This window comes from Amblyomma americanum, chromosome 8 (genome assembly GCF_052857255.1).
Source record: "Amblyomma americanum isolate KBUSLIRL-KWMA chromosome 8, ASM5285725v1, whole genome shotgun sequence".
NCBI classification, from domain to species: Eukaryota; Metazoa; Arthropoda; class Arachnida; order Ixodida; family Ixodidae; genus Amblyomma; species Amblyomma americanum.
In genome coordinates this window covers 21,030,400-21,057,177 of record NC_135504.1, presented here as the reverse complement: position 1 = coordinate 21,057,177, position 26,778 = coordinate 21,030,400, and the positions used below count along the sequence as shown (strand labels likewise).

Below are 26,778 nucleotides of genomic sequence, written 5' to 3'. Positions count from 1 at the left end.
GCGGCTGCATTTTATGGAGGAAACACGCTAAGGCGCCCGTGTGCTGTGCGATGTCAGTGCACGTTAAAGATCCCCAGGTGATCGAAATTATTCCTGAGCCCTCCACTACGGCACCTATTTCTTCCTTTCTTATTTCACTCCCTTTTTTATCCCGTCCCTTAGAGCGCGGTTCAGGTTTCCAACGATATACGAGACAGATACTGCGCCATTTCCTTCCCCAAAAAACCAATTGTAATATATAAAGGTCCCCTGGAGGTCAAAATAAATCCGGAACCCTCCACTACTGGATTTCCTTCCTGCTTTCTTTTCGCACTCCCTCCTTTATCCCTTTTCTTACGGCGCGGTTCAGGTTTCCGCCGAGATTTTAGACATACTGCACCATTTCCTTTACCGAACAGCCAATTTTCAATTTTCATGGATTGGATTGTAAAACATTTATTGCGCCGAGAACAGATTGCAGGAGACATACTAAATGGCCGCTAGCCCATGGCTAGCGGCGACTTCATTAGCTCGCTGGAATGTCCATACTTGAATCTTGGGATCCGACCTCACCAGCGCGGCGTCCCACCGCTCGGGAGAAGGGAGCTGTAATAATAACAATAATTGGTTTTGGGGGGAAAGGAAATGGTAACAACTCCGCCTGAAGCGGATCATTTGCGCAGTTTCACAGAATGTGGTCGTACGTGGCCCTTGCACCATATTTATGGCAGTTTGGGTCGTGCTGGCCGGGGGTCCTTGAGGGGAAGCAGTGTCGGATTCAGAAGGGAGCGTGTTTGCAGTCGGCGTCAGGTAACTTCCTGCGCTTTTGTTAACAATTTGTGGGGAGGGGCATAAGCACGCCTCTCCAGTCTAAACTGATGGGTGAGGTCATGAAAGGACATCAACCCGTCCCTCGTGAAATTCGGGTCGGAGGCCGCGCTCACTGCCCGAATGCGATAGCCCACCCTCTTCGATGACATTCTTGCCACCTCTCTCGACGAAGGAATGGGACAAGCTCTTGGCCAGTTCAAGAAAACAACGCAGCTGGCCATCATCACGCGAGCTCAAGAGGCCGCGCCCCCGACTGGAGGCCACACTGCCTCGCACCAGCCCCAACTAATCAATTCCATTCTGTGGCAATAAAGGTGTAACCACCACCCTAATGTAGCAAAACGCTACGGTGATACCAGCGCTTCTATTTTCGAACGGGCGCCGGTTTGAAAGCGGATTGTTCCACCGAGAAGCGAGACAATTACATCGCCGTTTCCTTTCTAATAATAATAATAATAATAATTGGTTTTAGGAGAAAGAAAATGGCGCAGTATCTGTCTCATAAATCGTTGGACACCTGAACCGCGCCGTAAGGGAAGGGATAAAGGAAAACCAATTTTTCGTAGCCCAGCGCTGCGGCACCAGGTCTCAGCGCTTTGCGAACTACACGACATTCGATCAGAAGCGCTCATGAAGAGTGTGGCGGCAGCACAACGCTGCAGTAACGGAGTTCCATGATCATCTAGCGTTCCTAACATCACAAAAAGGTAGAAAACGTTGTTTGGTTTGGTTTGAGGGGTTCAACGTCCCAAAACAACTCAGACAATGAGAGACGCCGCAGTGAAGGGCTCCGGAAAATTCGACCACCTGGGGTTATTTAGCGTGCACTGACATCGCACAGTACACGGGCATCTAGAATTTCGCCTCCATTGAAATTCGATCGCCGCGCCCGGGACCAAACCCGCGTCTGTCGGGTCAGCAGCCGAGCGCCGTAACCACTGGGCCAACGCGGCGGCTAAACTTTGTCACGTGGCGCTTCCTTGATGCTGGCGTTGCTGTGGTAGGCAGCAGTGTTCGACTCAGCGTGGCCTCTTTCCCGAACACTAGGTAACGACAAGCGTTTAAGCTAAATATTTAAACTACACTTGACGTTCGCGCTCATCAAGCGAAACGTGGCGACTGCATTGCCATTCTACTCGGCGCTTTGCCTGAATTTGATAGCCAGCATTAAACGCAGGTTGAAGTCAAACGTGGCCGTCGCATATGGGGGGTACTGCAGTAACTTCGAACACACAGGGTTCTTTAAATAATTTCGCATATACATCGAAACGGCGCCGTCGCTGTCAGGCTTTGTTCCCACGTCCTCTGGCTAAGGCACCTAACGCCTAATCACGCTAGCACGTGGGAATAAAATGAATTAAACGGATGCATTAACAAGTACATAGAGACATAGGTAAAAGCCAGAAATGTTGACAAATCGCTACACTTCTTTATTCGCCGCTTTCTGGTGGCTCAGTCATGTGGATCTCTGAGCTGAAACCACGGACTTGCACAAAATGGGAAATGAATGCTAACAGCGCTCGTAACTTTTTCTCACTTTGTACGCCCGTGACCTTGGTATGCGCCTATGTATTTTCCGAACTAGACCCTCTCGGCAAAGCAGCTTCTAGGACTACTTGGGTTTCGAAGCGGAGTCCCCCTCCACTTGTCTTCGAGTTCCACAGCGCGCGTGTTCGAGACGCGCCGGGACTTTGCGTTGCCATAAGGAGCTGTAGTAACGCGGTATCGTACGACGATTTCCTTTGGTTCCATAGTTTTTTTTTTCTTTATGCGTTCTTGGAGGCTGAAGCGCCGGCACGCGCATGACGTCTCCAAGCGTAGCCAATGACGGCGGAACACGTGCAGCTCGTGGCGAAGCATATGAGCGAATCACGGAGCGGAAAAGGTCACTATAAAAGAGTAAAAACGCAGCCTTTTTGCCTTTCTCCAGCTTCTCGGCAGGCTGTCAAGACGTCCGTTCCGGTGACTGCCATTTGTGTTTGTGGCCCGCTATCTAAATGGGGAAAGGAAAGCGCAAAGACAAGAAGAAAAACGACTCAGCTGGTGGACCTCCAGGTGCGTAGCGAATTTCCTTTCGGTTCTGTGGCCTCCGCCGCTGTCGTTTGGGTTTTGATTGATTACAAACGTCTTTATTTCTTCAATGTTCTCCGAACATGTGGGTGGACCGCCTAGTCCGGTAGTCCACTGGCTGCTGCTGCTGCGCTGGCCCTCCCCACCAGCCAGTGCTGACGGTCAGGATCATCGCTGAGCAGAATAGCCTCCCACTGCTCCTCCGAGGGGTTGGGAATGGGGCGCTCGATCCCTTTGTTCATCTGGCGTCACATGGTGGTCGCTTTAGGCCTAACCTCGTGGGCTAGGATGATTGTGTTCTAAAGTATTAAATTTTAGCGAGAAGGCTGAATGAAATTCACGAGCTTCGTTACCCGTTTGTTTTCGCTATCATGCACCGTAATTTTTATTTGAGCGTGAGTGACCGTGACTTGAGAGAAAAAAAATGCCTGGTTTGGTTGAGCCGAAGCGACCTCGAGAGCCTTTATATCGCGTTAAGGTTGGTTCACGTGCAAGCGACTGAGCGAATATAGCGACTGAGCAGCGCGTTGCAGTGAAAAATTTTGATATTTTTGGAACCTCTTCACTCTGGCCGCTTCCCCCGCCGCGATTGCTCGAAACGGCTTTGTGCGCCGTGGCGACAGAAATCAATAGCGTTTCCGCTTGTATGTGAAGTAGCGTTTGGATTGCGTACGTCGCGATAGCTTCGGGTTCGCGCGGGCCTTTGCGCATCTCCGGTCCTCGTGGCTCTAACAGTGTCGCCATATGCAACGCCGGTAATGGGCGCGTTGCCCTCGGGCTGTGAAGAGCCTTGCTTTGTTCGAACAAAGCGCGCATGCTTATTCAAATGGCAAAGCCTTCAGCTTGCTCAAGCTAAAACCTGCGTTGTGGACAATGCACTCCTTCGATATAATTAATATTAGTATCTCTCGTTAAGACCACCAACGTTTTGCATTGATGCTGCAGTCTAGGGAAAATATGACCTAGCCGTAGCATTGCTATACGACAGAATGTGTTCGCAGTGAACAAAATTACTAACATCCAGGGATGCTACCAACGTCAGTGCTAACAGATTACGTGAAATACCTGACCAAAGCGCATAACCCAATGCAAAGGATCGCGTCGCTTCGCATCACGTCGTATTTTTTTTTTGATAGAACTAATAAAAGGGGGTCCAGCCAAGCCGCGCATTTGTGACCGGCGGCGCGTTCCTGCCGAGAATGCATTGCCGAACGTTCGCCTTGCGCATGCGCACTGTGCGTCTCGCCGCTCCTCGAGCACGCGCTTCTGCACGCGTCGCCCGTGCCCCTGTGTGTTCCGGCCATGCTGCTGACCTGACACGGAGCAGGTGCTGTGGAACGCTCTTCCGCTTGATGAGTGCCTTGATCCACGGCACGTTTCCGAGCGCTGCCGTCTCGTTTTAGTCCGTTCTTGGTGCATAGCAACAGCTCCGCACCCTAATCCCCTAAGCGCATTTACGATTTCTTTATGGTTTATTTGGGTTTAACGTCCCAAAGCGACTTAGGCTATGAGAGCCGCCGTAGTGAAGGGCTCCGGAAATTTCGACTACGTTGGGGTTCTTTAACATGCCCTGACATCGCACAGAACACGGGCCTTTTGAATTTCGCCTCCATCGAAATTCGACCGCCGCGGCCGGGATCGAGCCCGCGTCTTTCGGGTATCGCGTTTGAGCGTCATTAATCTGTTTCCACTGCATTTTTTGCTTGGGCTATCCGGATTACCCACCGCGGTGGCTCAGTGATTAGGGCGCTCGGCTACTGATCCGGAGTACCCGGTTTCGAACCCGACCTCGGCGGCAGCGTTTCGATGGAGGCGAAACGCAAAGGTTCCCGTGTCCTGTACGATATTACTATGTACGATTATTCCGGAGCCCTCCACTACAGCACCTTTTTTTTTCCTTTCTGCACCCAGTCCTTCTATCCCTTCCCTTACGGCGTGCTTCAGGTGTGCACCGCGATATGCGAGACGGTTACTGCGTCTTTTTTTTTTCCTCAAAAACCAATTTTCAATTTTCAGCAAAGGTCTGTCTTTCCCTGGATTGTGGTCGCTGTTTATCGCGACTGCGTGTCTCTTGTTTCTAGGTAAGAGTGCGCACTCTATGGGCCTCTCGGGTGAAATCAAGCCGGCTTAACAGCTTGGCGTCCCGCTGTGTGGTGCGATGAGTGGCGGGGTTTTGTTGTTGTTGTTGAGACTTAGGGAAGAATGAAAAGTTCACGGACCCGCCCACCGGCTCAAGCTGATCCACAGTAGCTACCACGTGCAGGTAATCACTGCCACGTGAGGATAATCGCTGCTACGGGCAGACATTTGGAGAGTTAAACGAGATTTGAGAGAAAAGATTGGCAGAAAGGACTCGCAACAGCCGCCTCATCTGAAGTGATGACGACGGTTTAGCAACAGGTACACCCGGTGGCAAGCAGCCCTCGCCACATGTGCGGCAGCCCCTACATCGCAGCTCAATAGGGCCGGGCAGCCATCTAATCGTCCCCTTCCTGTGAAGGGAATGCTTTACTACTACCTTGCGTAGCTGCTTCGCCGTATAGGAGAGTTTTACCTTGAACCTAGGAGAAGCCACGTGACAGCTATGACGTCATTCAGCCGCCACCGCCGCGTTCATTGTGATCATTGCAATTGGCGTTGACGATGTTCTGGACTCCGTCGATTTCGAGGAAAGGCAGGGATTTGGGGAAACGTTTCCCACAACCAGCATTTGTTGACATTCTCCGTGACAGCAAGCGTTATCCGCGGTACGAAAGGTGCATTCTTTACGCCTGATATATAAATGAAAAAAAATTGATGCCCCATTATAGTTGTCCGGACCCGTGGAGTATCTCTTACGGGTCCAAGTTGGACTTATTTTTGGAAATGTGGCGGGGAGTTTGAAGGATGCTTCTTTCCCGCCACCGGTTGGCCCGGTATTGCACTACCTCTGGGATCGGCCTTGTCTTTAGCGCGTCTTTACTATCCTGTCTTTCTGTCCCATCTTTCAACTCTCCTACTATCTGCACGTGGTAGCGATTGTGGCTCGGCTTGAGCCAGTGAGCAGGCCTGTGCACTTTCCTTTCTTCCTGGCAGTAACAGACAGACAGACGACCCATTACAACAGACGGTAAATCGGAATTAGAGCGCAGCTCTTCGCAAGCCGCTTGCTACCGCTTGGCAGATTCCTGTTGCGTTGCTAGCGGCCCTCCGGCATCGTCCCGTAGCAGCCGCATTCCGGCTGTCCATTCCTCTCGCCGTGTCAGGTGGCGCTTCGCTCTGCTGCTACCTGCCAACACGTCACCTGTCACACTCAGTAACACGTCACCTGTCAAGTAGCATATGTTACACCGACTACGACGCGGAACGCAGGAACGGGCTTCCCTTTAAAAGTAGGGGAACTAAAGAAGTCACTGCAGTTGAACACGAAGCGAAAAGCTTCACCACGTTTGGTAAAGCAGTCGTCGCATAGGCCGGAGAATGGCCTCCAATGACCTTCAGCCCAACCACGTTAGCCATGTATGACCGTACGTGGTACAGTTATGGCGTGTAACTCTTGACCTCTGCCCTTGACCCATGGCCTTTCGTTGACCTCTGATCTTTGACCTTTGACATTAGGTGACATTTGGGTTCACCTTTGACCCTTAATACATTTGATGGGGGTGTAAGACCATGAGATACTACGTCTAAGCCACGTGGTCGTGTGGGTACATACTATAGAACGGCTGTCCATGCACGCGCTGCCGTGGACGAGCCTCAGGTGCTTAGCAAGCGTCCTTGTTTTCGCTGAATTCCAGGGTTAGCGAAGTTAAATTTAAAATTGTTTTTTTTGTTCTCAAGTATACAACTAGAAGGAAAGCGTGCGCGTGTGTCGAAAATATATTGAATGCGCGGCGGGACATTTGTTGCTTCTTCGTTGCTGTGGGGGGAGGGCTGATCACATTTGTGTGAACATTAAGACCCTGTGCGACAGCTAGGGCCTCGCACTCAGTTCTTCCGTGCAAAGGGTATACGACGCTGTTTAGGGGCGCTGCGTGTTTAGACGTGTGTAGTCACGGAGCATGCCATTGTCGGCTTGCACAGCGTCTTAGTTGGGACGGCTATTGCGACGTATGCTCTCGTCCACAGTATACTGAATTTTCGGTCACTGACCATGTCAGATATGTTAGCTGAAGTCAGCTGACCACATTCACATGGTCAGTAAACCGAAGATTCATTCTGCTGACCTGACCAGACGGCATACCGTCAAACCCTCGACTAGGTACTCTATACCATCTGTCTTTTACTGTTGAGCAGACAAGGGAAGGGACAAGTGGTGCTCGTTATGACATACATGACAGATGCCAACAGTGACCGAACCAAGAAGCATAGGGGATGTTTTTTTAATAATATGTGGTGTTCATCCGTGGGGGCTTAATACGGCAAAAACTTGTTAAAGAGTCTGGGTCCATGGAGTACGCCTTCATCGCAGAGGACAGCTTTGAAGGCACCTTTAAAGTGCTTGAAGGGCTCAGGACTGAGTGCAAGATTGTGAACAATCAGTGTGTGCCCTGTGTACCCTGCAAGTAACGGCCGACGGACACGTGGAAAAGTTATCATATCCCTTTGTTCTCTTCCTTTTCTGTCTCTCCCTCCGTTTCACTTCCCACGTGTAGGGTAGCATACCGGGTGTTGCCTAGTTAACCTCCCTGCCTTTCTGTCTTTCTCTGTCTCTCTCTTTGCGACGTTAAACCCCCATGGAAAAAAACAAAACTTTTTAAAGATAATTGATTTTAAAGGAGACGTAAAACAATTACATGCCGCCGGTGGGATCCGAAACCCACTACCTCTGAATTTAGCGTCCGGTGCTCTACCAACGGAGCTCCGGCGACGGCTGTCCAGTCTTCAGCTTTCGGCGGTGTACATATGCGTGTCGTAACGATCGCTATGATCGCAAACGCAGCAGATGTATCAACGCTACGTTAAACGGGCATTTTCGGCTCGCAGCGGTGCCTTCGGCCAGCGGTGGCAATCAAGCCACCGCTCCTGCTCCGTCGCCCGCCGGTGCCACCGCTTCTGCTCCGTCGCCCGCCGGTGCCACCGCTCCTGCTCCGTCGCCCGCTGGTCCGTCGCGGGTGTCGTTCGCGCAAGCACTCCAGCAGGGCGCTGCGCCCAGCCCGCAGCCGCGCGCCGTCAGCCGCGGCCCGACCCCTGCAGCGCAGCCCAGAGCTCAGCCCACCGCGCAGCCCAGAGCTCAGCCCACCGCTCAGCCCAGCGCCTACCGTCCCAGCTACGGGGCCGCCGCCGCCGCAGGTGACGCCAAGGTAGCGGCCAGCAGCCCGCGGCCTGCATCCGCAGCAGCCGCCGTGAGTCGCAGTCAGCCGGCAGCAGTTGCCCTACCACCGTCGCCTCCATGTACGCCGCCCGTTGCGGTAACCGAGCAAACCCCCGAAGCTGGAGACCAAGCCACTCCAGGCGACGATGTCAGGATCAAGGTGCGTACTGTTTTCCGAAAAGGGCTTCACCTTTGGCCATGGCATGTAGCTCGTTTAACCTCGTTATAACAAAGTAGAAAGTTCGTTCGCGGCTGTTACTTCGTTATATGCAGTGTTGACCGAGCTTCCAAGGGGAATCGTAATTCCTTCGTTATATCCATTATTTCGTTATAAACCATGGTGTGCAGCTTGTTATGCCAGCGGTCCATATAAAGTTGCACCTTTTTAAAACGGTTGAACCTCTTTACCACGAAGTTGAAAGTTTCCGGCAATAACTTCTTTGTAAGCGTAGCTTCGTTATAGCTCCTGTTGGCTGAGCTTCCACGTGCAATCATAATTTCTTCGTTATATCAGTTGTTTCGTTATAAACCGCTTCGTTACAAAGGGCTTTAACTGTTAGTTTCAAGGCAAGAGGAAACATCACCTTTCCAAAACTTCGACTTGCACAGACGGTACGAGAACCAAACCCCGGTATAATACAACTCAAGAACGAATCAGCATATGCCTCTTGAAATAGGCCCTCCCGCCAAAGGCGTCGACTGGTTCTCATGATTTCATGGTTAGACAATCCTCTTGGACGTGCGTGACATCTCAGGGAGTGGCATATGAAAGGAGATGAACCACCGTTTAATCAGATTGAGAGCGGCGTCCGGAGAATCGGCGGACGCGATTGGCTGCAAGGCTTCCTTGGTAGGGCATCCGTCCCTTCTTTCTCGAATTGCAGCCGACTATGCAGGGCTTAGTTTTTACTAACAAAAAGTTCTGTGGGTAGCAAGCATCGTGGTAGTGATTGACGTATAGGGCGCTCTGGAAGTGAAACATCAGATTTAGCCGCTGAGAAAGTCAAGATATTGAACAACGTTTGGGAACCGCAATGGGTTCCTTGGTCAACAATGAGATAGACAAGGCGAGTGGGCGAAATTTAAAAGGAAAGTTTGTGACGTAACGACCGTATTTAAATGAGTGGTTGGAACCTGACCGGCCCCGCCGCGGTGGCTCAGTGGTTAGGGCGCTCGACTACTGATCCGGAGTTCCCGGGTTCGAACCCGACCGCGGCGGCTGAGTTTTTATGGAGGAAAAACGCTAAGGCGCCCGTGTGCTGTGCGATGTCAGTGCACGTTAAAGATCCCCAGGTGGTCGAAATTATTCCGGAGCCCTCCACTACGGCACCTATTCTTCCTTTCTTCTTTCACTCCCTCCTTTATCCCTTCCCTCACGGCGCGGTTCAGGTGTCCAACGACATATGAGGCAGATACTGCGTCATTTCCTTTCCCCAAAAAAACCAATTATTATTATTATTAACCTGACCGCGGCATCTGCGTTTCGATGGAGGCGAAGCGCTGAGGCGCCCGCGTGCTGTGCGATGTCAGTGTATATTAAAGATCCCCAGGTGGTCAAAATTACTCCGGAGCCCTGCACTAGGGCATTTATTTCTTCCTTTCCTCTTTCACTATCGCCTTTTTCCCTTCCCTTACCGCGCGTTTCAGGTGTCCGCCGATATGTGAGAAAGGTACAGCGTCATTTCCAATCCCCGATTGCCAATTTTCAATTCTCACAGTTTCTTCTGTGAGGTTCAGGGCCTCAGTCGTCGCCTGGATAAAGGGTGGCTCGAAGAATTGGTGCGTCGTCAAGGTTAGCCTTAGGGTTCAGTACTTACGCACCGGCGGCCGAGTGTTGTGTTGCCAGCGTGTGAAGTTCTTTTTAAAGCGGAAGCTTTACTGGCCGCAGGTTGAGCAGTTTCGCCTGATTCCTGGAGAGCCGTTCTGCGCATGCACGAGGAGCAGTGACGTCACAGGGCGCATTTCTTTCTCTCTCTCTCGGTCCCTACTTACCACTGTCCATGCGCCACTAGTAGCACCAAGCCACAGGTGTTCCGCCGCTGTGCACCGCAGCACATTTCCTCAAAATCCAACTTTAAATTTAGTTTCCTCTTTCCCTCCCTCCTTTATCCCTTCCTTCACGGCGCGGTACGGGTGTCCACCACAGTGAGATGGTTACTGTGTCATTTCCTTTCCTCAAAAACCAAATAAAACAAGTGAGCCGGCGGCGTTCATAGAGGTCATTGGCGTTGACAACTTACCAAAGACCGTTCATTTTCACGAAAGGAAACGCGGGCTAACGGCTCCATGGGTCAGTGGAGATCTCAATCTCGCTTTTCGCTTTGTATATCCTGGAATAGCGGAGCTAATCCAACCCGCCGCGGCGGCTAAGTGGTAAGGGCGCTCTGCTACTGATCCGGAGTTCCCGGGTTCGAACCCGACCGCGGCGACTGCGTTTTTATGGAGGCTAAACACTAACGCGCCCGTGTGCTGTGCGAAGTCAGTGCACGTTAAAGATGATAGCCTTAGCTGCTTATACGCCGTATAACTCAAAACAATACACTGCAATACAATGCGCCGAACCGGATTTTTTTTATGTGGCTCAGTACGTGTGAATTCATAATAAATATTTCCATGATTACAAGATCCCAAAACTCATCACGCGGATGAAAATTTTCATTTTTGATATCAAACGATTCTAGGCTTAAACCTTGGCTGTATTAAATGTTTTGTTTTATGCCGGAATTCTGACCCACTGCGGTGGCTCAGTGGTTAGGTCGCTCGGCTACTGATCCGGAGTTCCAGGGTGCGAACCCGTCCGCGGCGGCGGCGTTTTTATGGAGGAAAAACGCTAAGTAATAATAATAATTTTGGGCGAAAGGAAATGCGCAGTATCAGTCTCATATATCGTTGAACACCTGAACCGCACAGTAACGGAAGGGATATAGGAGGGAGTGAAAGAAGAAAGTTAGAGGGAAGTGCCGTAGCGGTGGGCTCCGGAATAATTTCGGCCACCTGGCGATCTTTACCGTGCACTGACGTCGCACAGCACACGGGCGCCTTCGCGTTTTTCCTCCATAAAAACGCAGCCGCCGCGGTCGGGTTCGAACCCGGGAACTCCGGATCAGTAGCCGAGCGCTCTAACCACTGAGCCACCGCGGCGGGTAAACGCTAAGGCACCCGTGTGCTGTGCGACGTCAGTGCACGTTAAAGATCCCCAAGTTGTCGAAATTATTCCGGAGCCCTCCACTACGGCACTTCTTACTTTTTTTCTTCTTTCACTCCCTCCTTTTCCCCTTCCCTTACGGTGCGGTCAAGGTGCCCAACGGTATATGAAACAGATACGGCGCCATTTCCTTTTCTCAAAAACCGATTAATTATTAATATTATTGGGCAAATCCACATTAAACTTTCTGGGGGGGGGGCGGAAGAAATTGGCGCAGTACCTGTCTCTCATATCGGCGTACACCCGTACAGCGCCGTAAGGAAAGGACAAAGGGGCGGGGAGTGAAAGCGGAAAGAAAGAAGTGCCGTAGTGGGGGGCTCCGGAATAATTTCGACCACCTGGGAATCATTAAAGTCCACTGACATCGAACAGCACACGGGCGCCTTAGCGTTTCGGCTCCATCGAAACGCAGCCGCAGCGGTCGGTTTCGGACCTGGGAACGCCGGTTCAGTGACCGAGCACTCTAACCACCGAGCCACCGCGGTGAGTGCATTGTCTTTTTTAGTCACTCGTTAAATGCTCTTTTACTCGAAGTGAAATGGTGCACCGTCGAGCCCAAACATCCACTCTGGCGAACTGATGTTTCCTTGGGCTGCAGCTGTTGATTCTTATAAATTACGCGCCTGCACATTCTCAATTCACAGAAAAATTCGTGTGAATGTTGTTCATCTTTCGCTGTTAATGGCCAGCTGCGGCGTCTTTTGTTGGCCTCCACGAATGCCGAAATTTCCACGGTAATTCCTTGTGCCGAGCTTCGCCGCCGGGCGTCGGTTTGTTTCAGCACGAATAATTAAATTTTTCCAATTTTGTCGCCCCAATCGGGACGATTTCTGAGGGCGACCTTGCACGTGTGACGTCACCAGCTGCATGCCCTTCGATATTTGCTTGGAGTTTGCGCAAGAAGAAGAAAATGAAGACCTTTGTTTTTGGTCATTTCACACAAACAGTGGTCTGTCGCTTACAGTCTCCCGTTTAGTCAGTCAACGCGCCGAAAGTTTTTGTTACAGTAATGTATGAATGACGACAAGCTTCTACCTTGACGTCATTCTTTGGGAGAAACCCAGTTTTAGTTTCGGCGTTCTTTGCTTTTGCTGGTTTAAAGGGCTTCTACTCAGGATTTTGAAAAACGCTTTTAAAGGCACAGAGAATTGACTCCCAAGAAATGTTATGCGAATAGGAACACAATACCACGTCTAAAACATTCAAACTCGCCCACAGTAGCCCTTTGAGTGGTTCAGAAACCTTGGAAGAAATACTTGAGCTCTTGCGCTATCATGGGCTGGGTTCCCTGAATAAATAAATTAAGGCACAGAAAGAACTAGTACTTACTGTCTCGCTTTTGATGTACACTACAACCACGCAGTCCGTTTCCTTGATTTTGCAATCGACCCGATCGTCCCTGTCAGATGTGCTCAAGATAGAACAAGGCTTTGAAATACCTTCCGAGGAAAGTACAGGGTAGGTCAAAAGTTCCCAGGCCATAGGGTCTGCTTTTGAGCTGTATAATCAGGCAGACATGACACACCCAAAGACTCAAAATATCCGTAGAGGGCGGAAGAGGTATCATTATATACTCTGCGAACCTTGATAGCTTTAATCGCACCTTAAATGCCGCGATATACCGATGAAAGAAGCAAGCCCTGTGGCCCCGGAACTTTTGGCCAACCGTGTACATAACCTCGCTCAAGTACTACGAGCTTTCGTCATAAACACCTGAACCATATATTCCTACATTGAGCGCAGAGCCCACAATCCCGAGCGAAGGTTGGCGAGCTCCTTACAGCGACTTTTTCACGCCCGTGCATTTCTCCGCCTCGCGCTCCTGCGTATTTTTGTTCAGATGTGTCTGTCGGTTAGATTCAGAAGTATGGCAGCTATTGTGGCCGCTGCCAATAATAAGTGTCGTTTCGGCGGTTCAGGAAGCCCTCCCCCCCCCCCCACCACTACCGGGAAAATTCCCGAACGCGTCTGCAGCCGGCGGTGGGGCCGAGTGGGTAGGGCTGGCTGAAAGAGCGCCGACCTGTGAGCATGAAAAGAGTGATGAAAGGAGATAGAAAGGCTAGAAGACGCTGAAATTTAGATATTGACTGCAGATAACTTCGCTTGCACGAAACATTTAAAACATTCTCAGGGGAGGATATTAATGTTCAAGCGCCGTCCTTTAATAGGCTCGCTACAGCACACGGGGTGCAGGAGGCTTTCCCCGTTAAGACTCACCGGAACCGGTCCTGCACTGTAGTGTAGATCGAAGACCATTCGGCCAAACATGTGTGACGCTCAACACACGAAACAGTGCGTGCATACTTACTTCTTCATGCCCTGCTCTAATTACCACCAATCACGGCGCAGGAGCTCGAGCGAACCCTGCCCTCTCACTTCCCGCGGCGGCCCGCCCACGGCCAGCTGGGCCGGACCATACAACTTCTTGCCAACCACTTCAGCATTGAGATACCGACCGGCAGCGTCTACCGCTACGACGTCGACATCTCATCGGAGACTGCCCAGGAGACCAAGGTTCCTGAGCAGAAAAAGTACCGATGCCTCAGTACAAAGATCAACAGGATAGTCATCGAGCTCCTAGTAAAGAAGTACCGGCAAGACCTGGCCAACTGCATCCCGGCTTTCGATGGCCGCAAGAACCTGTACACGCGCCGTCAGCTCAACTTCCGCGAGCGGACATTCACAGTCGACCTCGAAGAAGACCAGAGAAGCCAGAAGTTTACCATCAAGATCCAGTATGCAGCCACCGTGAACATGGATGCCCTGCATGGCGTCTTCCAAAAGCGCGTACAAACTGTGCCCCAGGAAGTCCTCCAGGCCATCGACATCGTCTTGAGGCACAGCCCCTCGATCAACCTTGCGCCGGTTGGACGCTCGTTCTTCAGACCGCCGGGACCCAACGAGTACAATGACCTCGGAGGAGGCCGGGAGGTGTGGTTTGGCTACTACACGAGTGTTCGACCCGCCCAATGGAAGCCCATGCTTAACGTCGACATGTCAGCAACAGCATTCTACGAGTCGCTTCCACTGGTAGACTTCATGTGCAGGTTTTTCAGCGACAGCCGGCGTGCGTTGACACCCGCGGACTTACGGTCATTGCGCGACAACCAGTACGTGCGGCTGAATAGGGAGCTCAAAGGACTCCGCGTAAAAGTGACGCACCTTCCCTACCCGCGCAAGTACAAAGTGGTCAAGATCACGAGGGAAGCTGCCAAGGACATCTATTTTGAATCAGAAGGAAGTCAGATCTCCGTCGCCGACTACTTCCAGAGCCGCTACAGGCGCTTGTCGTACCCGAACTTCCCTTGCGTGCAGAGTGGCAGCCCGACGCATCCGGTCTACATTCCTCTGGAGGTGTGCGAGCTGGCCGAAGGCCAGCACTGTCGGAAGAAACTCGATGAGAGTCAGACCGCCGAGATGATCAAGCGCACGGCCAAGCCCCCAGCCAAACGCTTCCTGGAGATTCGTCAGTCTGTGCGCGACATGGTCAGCACCTCGGAGAAGTACCTGCGAGAGTTCGGCGTCAAGATCAACTCCGAACCCACTCAGGTTGTGGGCAGAGTGCTCGACCCGCCAACTCTGGTTTTTGAGAAGAACACCATGTGCAAGCCACGCGACGGTACGTGGGATCTCCGAGGGCAGCGTTTCCACAAGGCGATGTCCATGACACAGTGGATTGTTCTCAACGTGAGCCGCTTCGCGCACAAAGACTGCCTGGACAACTTCATCAAGATGCTGATCCGCATCGGCCAAGAACTGGGCATGCGCATTGCGCAGCCGCTTGCGGTTATCACGTTCGACACAAACCGCCAGCCCATGCGGACCGTTCTCACGGAGCAGCGCCAGCAGTACCCGCAGTTGGAGATGGTTGTGGCTGTGATAACAAAAGCCACAAACTACGCTGAGATCAAGCAGGTGGCAGAGACTGAGCTCTCCCTGCGCACACAATGCATCTTGGACAACAACGTGATCCAAAAGTGTAATGCAGCGCTCATCCAAAACCTGTGCCAAAAGATCAACGCCAAGATGGGCGGCATCAACAATAGTCTCCTGATGCAGGAGAAGCCAAAGCTATTACATTGTCCCGTGATCGTCATCGGAGCAGACGTGTCGCACCCATCGCCTGGAGACAAGATCAGGCCATCCATCGCCGCATGCGTCGGAAGCCTAGACCCTGTACCGTCCAAGTTTCACGCCACCATTCGGGTACAGATTGAAGACTCCAAGGCTAAGGCACGTGTGGAAATCATCAAGGACCTGAAGGACATGATCAAGGAATTGCTAATGGTTTTCTACCGCACCACCAGGTACAAGCCTCAGCGGATCGTCTTCTACAGAGACGGAGTGAGCGAGGGGCAGTTCTTGGAAGTCCGTAACCATGAGGTAAGCAACTGCGCCTACTACAATACTGTGCCCACTAAACGCTCATCTTGTTAAGACAGCTATACCGCATTCAATGCCGCTAGCGTCATTGGATAACCTTTTGTGTTATGACAAGCGGACTCTCTGTGCATATACGTAACGGCACCGAATAGATCTCCACAGCGCTATAATTTCAGGACATTCATTTCTGGAGACGTCTTCTCGGTGTTAGTTGACGTCAGCTTGATCGTTTCTCTTCAAAAGGTGGTAAACATCCAAGACTGAGGCTTGTGGTTGGGTTTTGTGCGTGCCCGCTCCGTGTCTCACCCCTTTTACGCTCGGGCGATATTAACGGCTGTGCAGTTGACCGTCCGTTGAACTGAACGACAGTTAGAGGTGCTATACCAGTGCCACAAGGTCATGTTTAATGTCATTAATTACTTAGTGATCAAGTTTTAACGCCATCGGAACAGTGGTACGTACTCGTATTGAATGGCATTAGACATACTAACTGCCGTTTGCGACCTACTGAGTTCGCCACAACTCATTCGCCCGAGCAGTGTATACTCTTATCCCCATTCCGCATGCAGAAAGATATGCAACTTTTTTTGTGAGAAGTTACTATCCTGTGGATAATGGTTTATTCATAAAGAGCACCATTTTTACCAGCAATTCCGAAGTACTGTTAGCCTGTGAGCTAGCTGGCACGCGAGTTCTACTTTTGCAAGTTGTCAAGCAAGAACAGTGGCATTTTCTACAAATTTATTTTTATATTATATTTGAATGACATTCTGAGATACTGGCTCATTGACACTGTTTATTTTCAGGTGATTTTTTACTCCCTTGAAGGCGTTATCATCACCGTGAATTTATTTATTTATTTATTTATTTATTCATTTACAGATACCTTACAGTCCTCAGGAGAGGCATTGTGTGTGTGTGAGGGGTGGGGGGGTCAAATACTGAAATTTGTACAACATAGCTTAGAAATAAAAAAATCATATAGTAAAAGTACATCAACCGTTTTTTTTCTATTTCTCATTCGTTGATGCTTTCTTGTAAAGCAAGGGTTAGATTTATGATGTGATAGCGTGATAAGCGGGGCATGTTTGGCTACTATTTCTGCGATCTTGTCTCTAAATTGAACCTGCGGTTATCTTCTACTTACCTGTCTTGAAAAGATGGCGCCAGGATATTATCAGAAAACACTTGAAGTTCGTCATTTATTTGATTGTAATCTCCTCTGTTATAGTGGCGAATCTGTAATGTAAATATATCTGTCAATAATAATGTCATTAAACCTGGACGTGTACTGCCAGCTCCGAAAAATAATGGCACAGGCAAACTTAAGGCTACAAACATCTGCGGTTATTTCTAGTGCGCGTGTGGCACGGGTAATAAAAGGCAGCGCCACCTGCTGTTGAGATCTCAGCTCAGTAGGGGTTGTAGTTAGACCAGTCTACTGACCCACTGCTTCGGCCGAGTGGGCGGCATTTCCGGCTGCCACATCTTGCTATCCTGGCTAATATAAGTCTCACTAAGAACCAGGCGGCTTTTCCCCCTGAACGGACTCTATTGCAGCCAACGGCGTAGACCATTTCTCATGAGCCTCCTAAGGTAACCATGTAGGAAGTGGCAAAAGGAAGGGGTTAGTCTCCCCCCTCACATGAAAGACTATTGTCATTGTCACCACGCTCGCTGCATTGTCCACCTTGCAGGTTCGTGAAAACCAGCTGGCGCCATTGACTGGAAGGGGTTTCTTTTGCGGGGAAAAGCGGCTTCATTCTTTAGTCGTATCCAGAAAAAAAATGCCGCGAAGTGGTACCAGGAAAACAACGGCTGAGCGGTGAAGCCGGACGTTCCTCTACTGAATTTTCTTGGCTCTGTGTGGTTGTTCACTAGCGGCATACTCAAAAGCCAACCTTGCACGGAAATTTTGGTTGAGTGAAGTCAAGTAGGGAATCAATTTTTAGAGCTATGTATAAACCGATCACGTGATCCAGAATGTGAACCCCGTGAACTCAATTTAGCGGAGTGTGCCGAGTAACTTCAACCGACTGTTATTCATTTCAGCGTCAGTTGGAAAAGCTGCACTTCCGTTGAACTGAACGGTAGCTGAAACTGCTCCTTTAACCAGAGTGCTACCGATAACCGCATTCCTAAAAAAAACGCTGTTCTTCGCCGTACAGTTTTTCTCAAACTGCAATTGTGTAAGATAGGACAGCATAGTTCGTGAAGGCCCAAAGTGTTTTGTTTGCATTCTGTACCAAGTATGTATCGTGATTCGTCGAATGGCCTTTAATCCCTGACCAAGTTTTTCTTTGTTTCCGCTCTCGAATCTCTCAGGTGAGCGCCATCCGGCTGGCGTGTGCGGAAATGTGTCCCACCGAGACCTACGAGCCACCACTGACGTTCATCGTGGTCCAGAAGCGGCATCACACGAGGTTCATGCCCGCCAACGACCGCGACGGCGTGGGCAAGTGTCGCAACGTCCCACCAGGCACGACCGTAGACTCGGTGGTCACGCACCCGCTGGACTTCGACTTCTTCCTCTGCAGCCACTTCGGCATCCAGGTGGGCGACCGCTTCTCCGCTCTTGTGGCTATTGTGAGCGGGAACAAATGGTCTGCGGTGTTGTCGTTTATGAATTTACGGAGGAAATAGTCCGGGCGCCGGCGTCGCCACAGTCGCGTCGCGTTGTTAGTGCGCTACAAATACCAGGAGCGCCTGCGGTAGAGGCCTTCCGCATCTTGAGAAAACGGAAGCATGGCCTCCGAGATCGCCTGCACGGAAGACCGTGACGGAAGCTTTCCACGTCACGTTGAGGCCACCAGGAGCGCAGTGAGTGACTGTGACGTCATCGTTCGTCCTTCAGGAAGCGGTATCGGAAGTTGCGCAAGGGGGACCTCTAGGGCCAGCGCGGAATGATGCTCTCACGTGGATGTGGTCATTAGCGTTTATTTTGGGAGTGGCGTCTACTGAAACAATGAATGCATAAGGTTAGGTGAAAAGAGAAGCGCTTGATGTTCGGCTGGGCCTGGTTGCTCGTACGTTAAAACGGGACGCGGCTTTGAAGTCTCAAAAAACGGCCAAAAAATTGATTTTTTTTAAATAGTCGAGTCGGCTTGTATGCCTCGTTTTTTAAGCTGTCCCGAAGTCGGGACAGCGACATAGATGACGATGACCGACCAATGCACTGATGACAGCCAACCAGGAAATAATAGTTATTCACGGTATTTATTGGCTCGAGGGCATTTAAGGCCAAATAAAGCCAGAAACATGTTGTGCATGCAGCATTAGAAGCAGGGCGAGCGCGTGCTGTGCTCATAGGCACTGCCGGTTTTTGTATATTGCGTTTAAACACTCTCCTTCCCACGTAATGTGTGCTAGTAAAATAAGCGTATTTAAACCGCACACACCACGCCACATCACATCGTACCACAAGCAAGACCACACCGCACCACCACACACCACGATACGACGCGACTCAACCCGACACGGCACTCGGAATTCTCGCAAGTGTATAAATGTACTTCTCGGCTCACCCGCAGGGCACCAGCCGGCCGGCCCACTACTATATCGTGTGGGATGACTCCAAGTTCAGCGCGGACGACCTGCAGAAGCTCAGCTTCTACCTGTGCCACACATACTCCCGGTGTGCAAGGAGCGTGAGCATCCCGGCCCCTGTGTACTACGCGCACCTGGCCGCCTTCCGCGCAAAACACCACATCGCCAGCAAGCTGGAGACGTCCGGCGCGGTCAGCCAGTCGTCTGAGGGCGGCGGGGACGCCGTGTTGACCACTGCCCAATACGTGGAGGCCGTCAAGGTGCTGCAGGAACTGCAGGCCTCCATGTACTTCGTGTAATGGAGGAGGTTCTCCGCTGCCCCTGCATTCCGGTTACGGTGAGCCTGGGGGCGTACCACTGACGTCATACCAAACAGTTCTGGAGAAAGCCTCTTCCAACGGGAAAGCGTTTAACGGCATTTGCAGGGAGGGTGTTACATAGGGTATAGGGAGGGTATTATGAGCGCAGTGTTCCTCATATATTGTAAGATTCTACTACAATGATCAATATATCCGCAACCTCCCGCCTGCAGGCTTGCATTTTTTGCTATTAACGTTTTTGCTACAGTCCAAAGCGTTCCTCATTGATTTTCTATTACAGTCTTAACTGCTCGATGCGAGCGATGGGAACAGTATAAAAGGAAGGTTCTTCCAGATATCGGAAGAATTGGCCTTGAATATTTCAATACCAGAATCTTACAGTTTCCCAAATTTCATTTTTTTGGTCCAAGAATGTTGGACATGTGCGCAACACGTAGAGGACAAGATATACGTGACACGAAGTGGACATCTTCTCTCGTCCCTCTTGGCGTCGCAGTGTCGTGTGTTCAACGCGCAGGTGAAGCGGTATGCATGGGATGGATGTTAAAGGGCGCCGCTTCACGAATGCCCTACAGCAATTTTTTTAATGCGTTTTATTTCTTTGCGATCGAAAGCGAATGCAAACAATCGGAAACAATGAAATAAGGGTTTTATTTTCTTGAAAGAAATACATGATCAGTTTATTTTGAGTTGTAGGTCCGCGAGCCTGTTATAAGCAATTACGAACCGGTGGTCTTCGTTGTTAGACGCTCCGACTGCCTTTGATTGAAATTCGCCGGAACAATTTTCATGTAGGCATAAGTCTGTCAAGCCGCCACTAATTCTAACTTTTGTTTTCTTGCAGGCTCGCAAGGAGAAGGATTTTCTTGTTTTTGTTGTTTCATGGGCTGTTCGAAGAGTGCGGGTGTCAAACATTGCTGTTTGTGTGCCCTGGAACTAAGTTGCAATAAAAAATATTGGCCAAAAAAAGGTGGCCGTTGCATGAGGTTTCCTTTTTTGCAGTCACTGGCGGTTGCATTGGCGAGCGTTGGCCGAAGCCAGTCTGTTCTACTACAACACATGCTAAAAATGTCATAGGGTTTTAAAACGTAGTTAAACCGAGTAGACGCCCGAAAGCATGTGTTTTTCCTAGTTGGCTCATGGTTTCACTTTGCTGGGATATTGGACTCAGGTTAAGCTCTGATCGAGGTTAAGCTGATCTGATCTGATCGTGCAGCAGATGGAAGTTGATATACACGACAATGTGCAATGGACAGCACGAGTGTGTGTGGCTTTTTGACACAAGGCGTGATCGGTTGTGGCGATAGCACAGTGCTCTCGTGCAGTGGCCAGCGAAGCTGATTGTTCGCCCGCCGCCGGTTCAACGCCCAGTTCCGTTAATACTTATATCTTATTTCTTCATGCGCCAAGGTTGACACTCAAAGTCAATCTCCGCGCAAACTCGGTCAGCCGATTAGACACCGTGAACTAGTCACTTCCCAAGCAGCGAAGGCAAACGGGCCAATTTTGGGAATGACTCGTTTCACTCTGGTGATAAAAATTTGCCAATATATTTCCAATATTTGGGCCGATTGGTGGTGCTGCTGAGGTTCGCACTAAAACGCTGCTAGTTGCTGCAAGTTGGAACTTTCACGAGCCAAATCCTGGCTGCCGTTCCATTATCCGGCTTGGCGGTTATTCGAACTGAAATAATTGGATATGAAAGTTATATATAATATGGTAAATTCTGGTATGTTGGCGCTATGGAGCTAATACGATCATGCGCCAGGCAAAAGGAAAAACGCGCCATGTTCGCTAAAATGTCAGCGTGTCGATACTTATCCGACTGTGCGGGTCGGCCGAGCTGACCGCAAGCGGCTGCTGGATGCGCATGGCCAGTTCCTGGACGATGCGGATCAGCATCTTGATGTAGTTGTCCTTGTGCGCAAACCGGCTCAGGCTGAGAACCCTCCAGCGGGTCGTCGTAGCTGCCTTGTGGAAACGCTGGCCCTGGAGTTCCCACGCGCCTACGTGCGGCTTCCTCATGACGTTACCATACACTGGGGATGGAGGGTCGAGCACTGTGCGCGTGAGCTGCGTCGGTTCGGTGTTGATCCTGATGCCGAAGTGTCGCAGCTACTCGCAGCCTGAACGGTTGTTTCAGCTAGTTGATGCAGCACTTTGAGCAAGCACACTCAGTGGAGAGCCCTAGATAAATTTCCACCACCTGGGGTTCTTTAACAACGCACTCGGCCAGGTGCATATACATCAGACGCATATACAGTATATACATCGAGTGCATGCATAAGTATACATTCTCCATGGTGGTCGCCGCGCTGGTTCAGTGGCTATGGCGCTCGACTGCTGGCCCGAAAGCCGCGGGGGTCGATTTTTCGGTGGAGGCGAAATTTTAGAGGCCCATGTACTGTACGATGTCAGTGCGCGTTAAAAAACTACAGGTAGTCGAAATTATCCGGAGCCCTTCACTACGGCATCCCTCTTAGCATGAGTCGCTTTCGGATTTTGAACCCCATAAGCCAAACCATTAAGTGCATAGTACAAGATGCTGGGGGTCGCCAAGAAAGCTACTGAGCCTTTCCTTTCCTCGATGCCAACTTTCACTTTCCGTATGATGCGCGTTGTCGCAGTGGGCGACGTGTGAATGAACTGTGCCATGCCGTGTGGACCGGGCATGGTGTTCAAGAATTGCGCTAGTGGCTCCTGCGCTGAGCTGAAGTGCGGTCGCCGGAGCCTCCCGCCGGCCTGCACCGAGGACTGCCGCACCGGGTGCTTCTGCAAGCCGGGCCTCTACGGGAGCCGCGACGGCCACTGCGTGCGCTGGGAGCAGTGCCTGCCTTCCACTGTGGCAGCCTTCCTCAAGATGCTCGGCCGAGAATAACTGCGGCGCTTATCGGCGCACACAGCAAACGGATCGACGGCCTCGCTTGTGTGACGCTTGAAGACCACGCGGTCATTCCCGGCAGGAAATAGAGAGCGCAATCCGCAAACAGCTACCGTGATCGTCTTCCGTCAGGCTCCACTGCGCGTGCGCAGAACGCCCTGAGGGCGCCAGATGGCGCCACGTGTCTGTCAGCTGCGTGCGCGCCTGCCGAATCACGACCAATCAGCGCGTACGCAGTGGAGCCCCGCTGAAGCGCATCACGCTACGCTACAACTCTCTAATGTTTAGAACGATGTGTGTCCGCAAGCTGTAGACCAGGCTTGGCATAGGCTCTCCGTCTGTTAGTGGTCTGTAATTCCACATGAATAAAGAGGCGTGTCGCAGCTGCGCTCAAAGAAATCAGAGGCGCAGCTGGCACGGTGTGACGTCATCGAAGTCTAATGCTAAAGCAGTGGTCACTTTATACGACGATTGACCCGTCAAGGTGCGGGTGTGGTTGGAGCGTTCTGCTGCTGTACTCAAGGTTGCGGGATCCCCTCTCGGCCGCATTTCGATAGCCGCAGTAAGGCGAAATGAAAGATCTCCGGTGTGCTGTCCGACGTAAGAACATGCCAAATATCTTCAGGTGGTCGAAATTAATCTGAATCCCGCCGCTATGGCGTCCCTCTTAGCCCAGCTGCAGCTTCAAGAGATAACACATACAGTACCGTGCCATCCATATCTCCCTTAGACCAAACTAGTTATACCCGACAAGATGATTGGCGCCATCAATTTAATACTCAGCCAAGAGTTTAGACGGCACACTCTCCTTACTGACACCCCAGTCCCCCTCTACCATATTGCTTAGGGCAGCACAAGTACCGGACCAAGGAAAAGTGCAAATGATTGGGCCACTTCCCTATCGAAAAATCCCATGTGGTTTCTTTCATATGTGTCTCGTATGAATTCATATGGGCAACATAGAGTTATATTTATAAAGTTATGTGCCTCGTATGAACATATATGAACTCAATACCAGTTCGTACGCGTTGCGAATGTCCGGGGTGGACACGTATGTCTCGAGTGAACACACGTACGCGGCACTCGCGCGCAGACAGGAGCTACGATGTGCATGGTATCAGACATCAGACTACATCTACATCCTGGAAACATTGTCGTTCATGAGTGCCTCGCATACAGCCACGTGTGCTTCGTGAAACGCGCGGAAATGTAGCGACCAAAAGGAAACAAATCCGAGCCAGAGCATGTCAAAGACAAAAAATTTGCCTGGCCTATTTCACACAATATTCTCCTTGTTTTTCTGTTTGTGCCCTCTATCTTGCTCTGAACACTGGTTACCCAAGCTGTCTCTGGTTCGGCGTTTTCAATGTAGTTGAATACACGATTAGTTGGCGGTAGATAAGGCATTCTCTGCTTTGTTGAACCGCTGTAGAGCTACGCAACGAATAACAGGGGTATTTCTTTAGCAGAACTCCGGGTGTAGGAAAAAATACTTCTCCGGTGAGAAAAACCTGTTTCAATGCTTATCGCAGTGCACATCAAGATTTACAGTATCAGTGGAAGACCACTTCTCTAGTTTCATTCTTTAAAAGAGGAAAATAACCTCTGCTCCTCACGTCTTACAGACCGGCTGCAAAGTAATGGAGAGGACAGCGTGAGTTTTTTCATACAAAAATAACACAACAGTTCAAAGTGGCAGTCGTGGATTAGTGCATCAATAAAGAAAGAAAAAAAGTCGTGGTGAAGTAGTGGTTAGTGTAGTGCGATACGGATGTGAAGGGTGGTGGTACGAGTCACGTTCATCACGATATATTTATTTTTTGCCCAGTACATTTTTGGCATTTTTTAGTTTCCTATATTGCATGGCAGCTAGTTCATGATTTCCATCTTTTCAATTCCAGCCCAGCGTTTCTCTTTCCCAACAGATTTCCACCTATGACACGTATGACATATAGGCACGTATCGCATATGTGGGCACGTATTACACATGTTCCATAATCACGTATGGGCTAGACACATATGACACATATATGCGCGATTTTTCGATGGGGGTGGACTAAGCAAACAACGACCTTTGAAGCTGATTTATCACCTTTGTAAAAAACGATGTACAAAACAGGCCGCCAGGCTCTTTTTCTCTCTCCCTCTTTATTTAGCTCTCCACCTGCGCTCGAATCACTTGAGACCCCTTTTGATGAAGTCAGAGTTTGAGCACTGTCGCGAATAAGATCAAAGCGTTGTCATATGATCACGGGTGAACGCAGGCCCTACTCAGAGACGACAAAAGTAGCGCGAGGCATGTGCAGGGGATGATCACGTGTCTATGAGCAGGCATAATGGTCGGCATCGGGGTACTTCATAGATAGAGCTCTCGCTGTAACAAGAAAGGAAAGGAAAGCAGTGAAGTCATGTAGTTCAAAGCAGCCGCCGCTCTTTCTTTGGCGTCATTGTAGAAGAAAGGAAGAAAGAGGTGCCTTAGTGGAGGGCTCCGGAATAATTTCGACCACCTGGCGATTTTTAACGTGCACTGATATCGCACAGCACACAGGCGCCTAAGCGTTTTTCCTCCATAAAAACGATTACTTATAATAATAATTGGTTTTTGGGGAAAGGAAATGGCGCAGTATCTGTCTCATATATCGTTGGACACCTGAAACACGCCGTTAGGGAAGGGACAAGGGAGGGATTGAAAGAAGAAATGAAGAAGGAGGGGCCGTAGTGGAGGGCTGCGGAATAATTTCGACCACCTGGGGATCTTTAACGTGGACTGACATCGCACAGCACACGGGCGCCTTAGCCTTTTTCCTCCATAAAAACGATTACTACGCCGTTTTCTTTCTGGTGGTAGTGTTTTTTTATTAAAATAATAGTAAAAAGGAAGGAAAAGATGTTTGCTAGCCCCTGCATGTGCCATCGATACTGAAGCACCTGAGCTGGGGCAGCGGAAATAAAGGATAGCAGGCAGAATTGAGAAATGAAATGAAAGAGGTGAGGGGAGAGGAAGGGAGGATAGGGGGACCGTTTCCTTTTTTCAAAAACAATTTTTCGTAGCGACATAGGGTCTCAGCACTTTGCGAACTACACGACATTCGAACAGAAGCGGTCTGGAAGGGTGTTGCGGCAGCCCAATGCTGCGCCATTGGAGTTCCACCCTTATGTAGTGTTCCTAACGTCAAAATTAAAGCAAGCAATCAACGCTGCGGCATCGGTATTAAACCATATTCTATTGCTCCTAACATAAAAAAATAAAGAAAACGTCACGTGGCGCTTCCTTGAAGCTGGCGTTGCTGCGGTAGGCAGCATTGTTGGACCCAGCGGCGCCTCCTTCCCGAACACGAGGTAATGCCCGTGTGCTGTGACATTTCAGTGCTAGTTAAAGGTCCACCCGACGCGGTGGCTCAGTGGTTATGGCGCTCGGATACTGATCCGGAGTACACGGGTTCGAACCCAACCGCGGCGGTTGCGTTTTTATGGAAGAAAAACGCTAAGGCACCCGTGTGCTGTGCGATGTCAGTGCACGTTAAAGATCCCCAGGTGATCGAAATTATTCCGGAGCCCTCCACTACGGCACCTATTTCTACCTTTCTTATTTCACTCCCTCCTTTATCTTGTCCCTTAGAGCGCGGTTCAGGTGTCCAACGATATACGACACAGATACTGCGCCATTTCCTTTCCCCAAAAAACCAATTGTAATATATAAAGGTCCCCTGGTTGTCAAAATAAAACCGGAACCCTCCACTACTGGATTTCCTTCTTGCTTTCTTTTCGCAGTCCCTCCTTTATATCTTCCCTTACGGCGCGGTTCAGGTTTCCGCCGAGATTTGAGACATACTGCACCGTTTCCTTTCCCCAACAGCCATAATAATTGTTTTTTTTTTGGGGGGGGGGGGAAGGAAAATGGCGCAGTATCTGTCTCATATATCGTTGGACACCTGAACCGCGCCGTAAGGAAAAGAATAAAGGAGAGACTGAAAGAAGAAAAGAATAGGTGGCGTAGTGGAGGGCTCAGGAATAATTTCGACCACCTCGGGATCTTTAACGTTCACTGACATCGCACAGCACACGGGCGCCTTAGCGTTTTTCCTCCATAAAAACGCAGCCGCCGCGGTCGGGTTCGAACCCGGGAACTCCTGATCAGTAGTCGAGCGCCCTAACCACTGAGCCACCGCGGCGGGGCTACCACCTCAGCCGTACCTTGTGTTTTGGGGGTGCACTGTGTTGGTATATATTGTATAGGCGGCCCTTGGATTGTTACGGTGCTCAACCGAGT

The 26,778-nt window shown here is 50.4% G+C and overlaps 1 protein-coding gene and 1 pseudogene across 1 annotated transcript; both read left to right on the top strand.

The window, feature by feature from the left end:
• Nucleotides 1-2,751: 2,751 nt before the first annotated feature.
• On the top strand, nucleotides 2,752-17,466 carry LOC144102202 (protein argonaute-4-like). Its single transcript, XM_077635513.1, has 4 exons — nucleotides 2,752-2,865; nucleotides 7,846-8,333; nucleotides 13,728-14,997; nucleotides 17,459-17,466. Exons 1-4 carry the CDS (start codon nucleotides 2,808-2,810, stop codon nucleotides 17,464-17,466), a joined length of 1,824 nt encoding a protein of 607 aa, XP_077491639.1. The 5' UTR covers nucleotides 2,752-2,807.
• LOC144102817 (U2 spliceosomal RNA) lies at nucleotides 5,687-5,829 on the top strand (annotated as a pseudogene).
• Nucleotides 17,467-26,778: the final 9,312 nt, after the last annotated feature.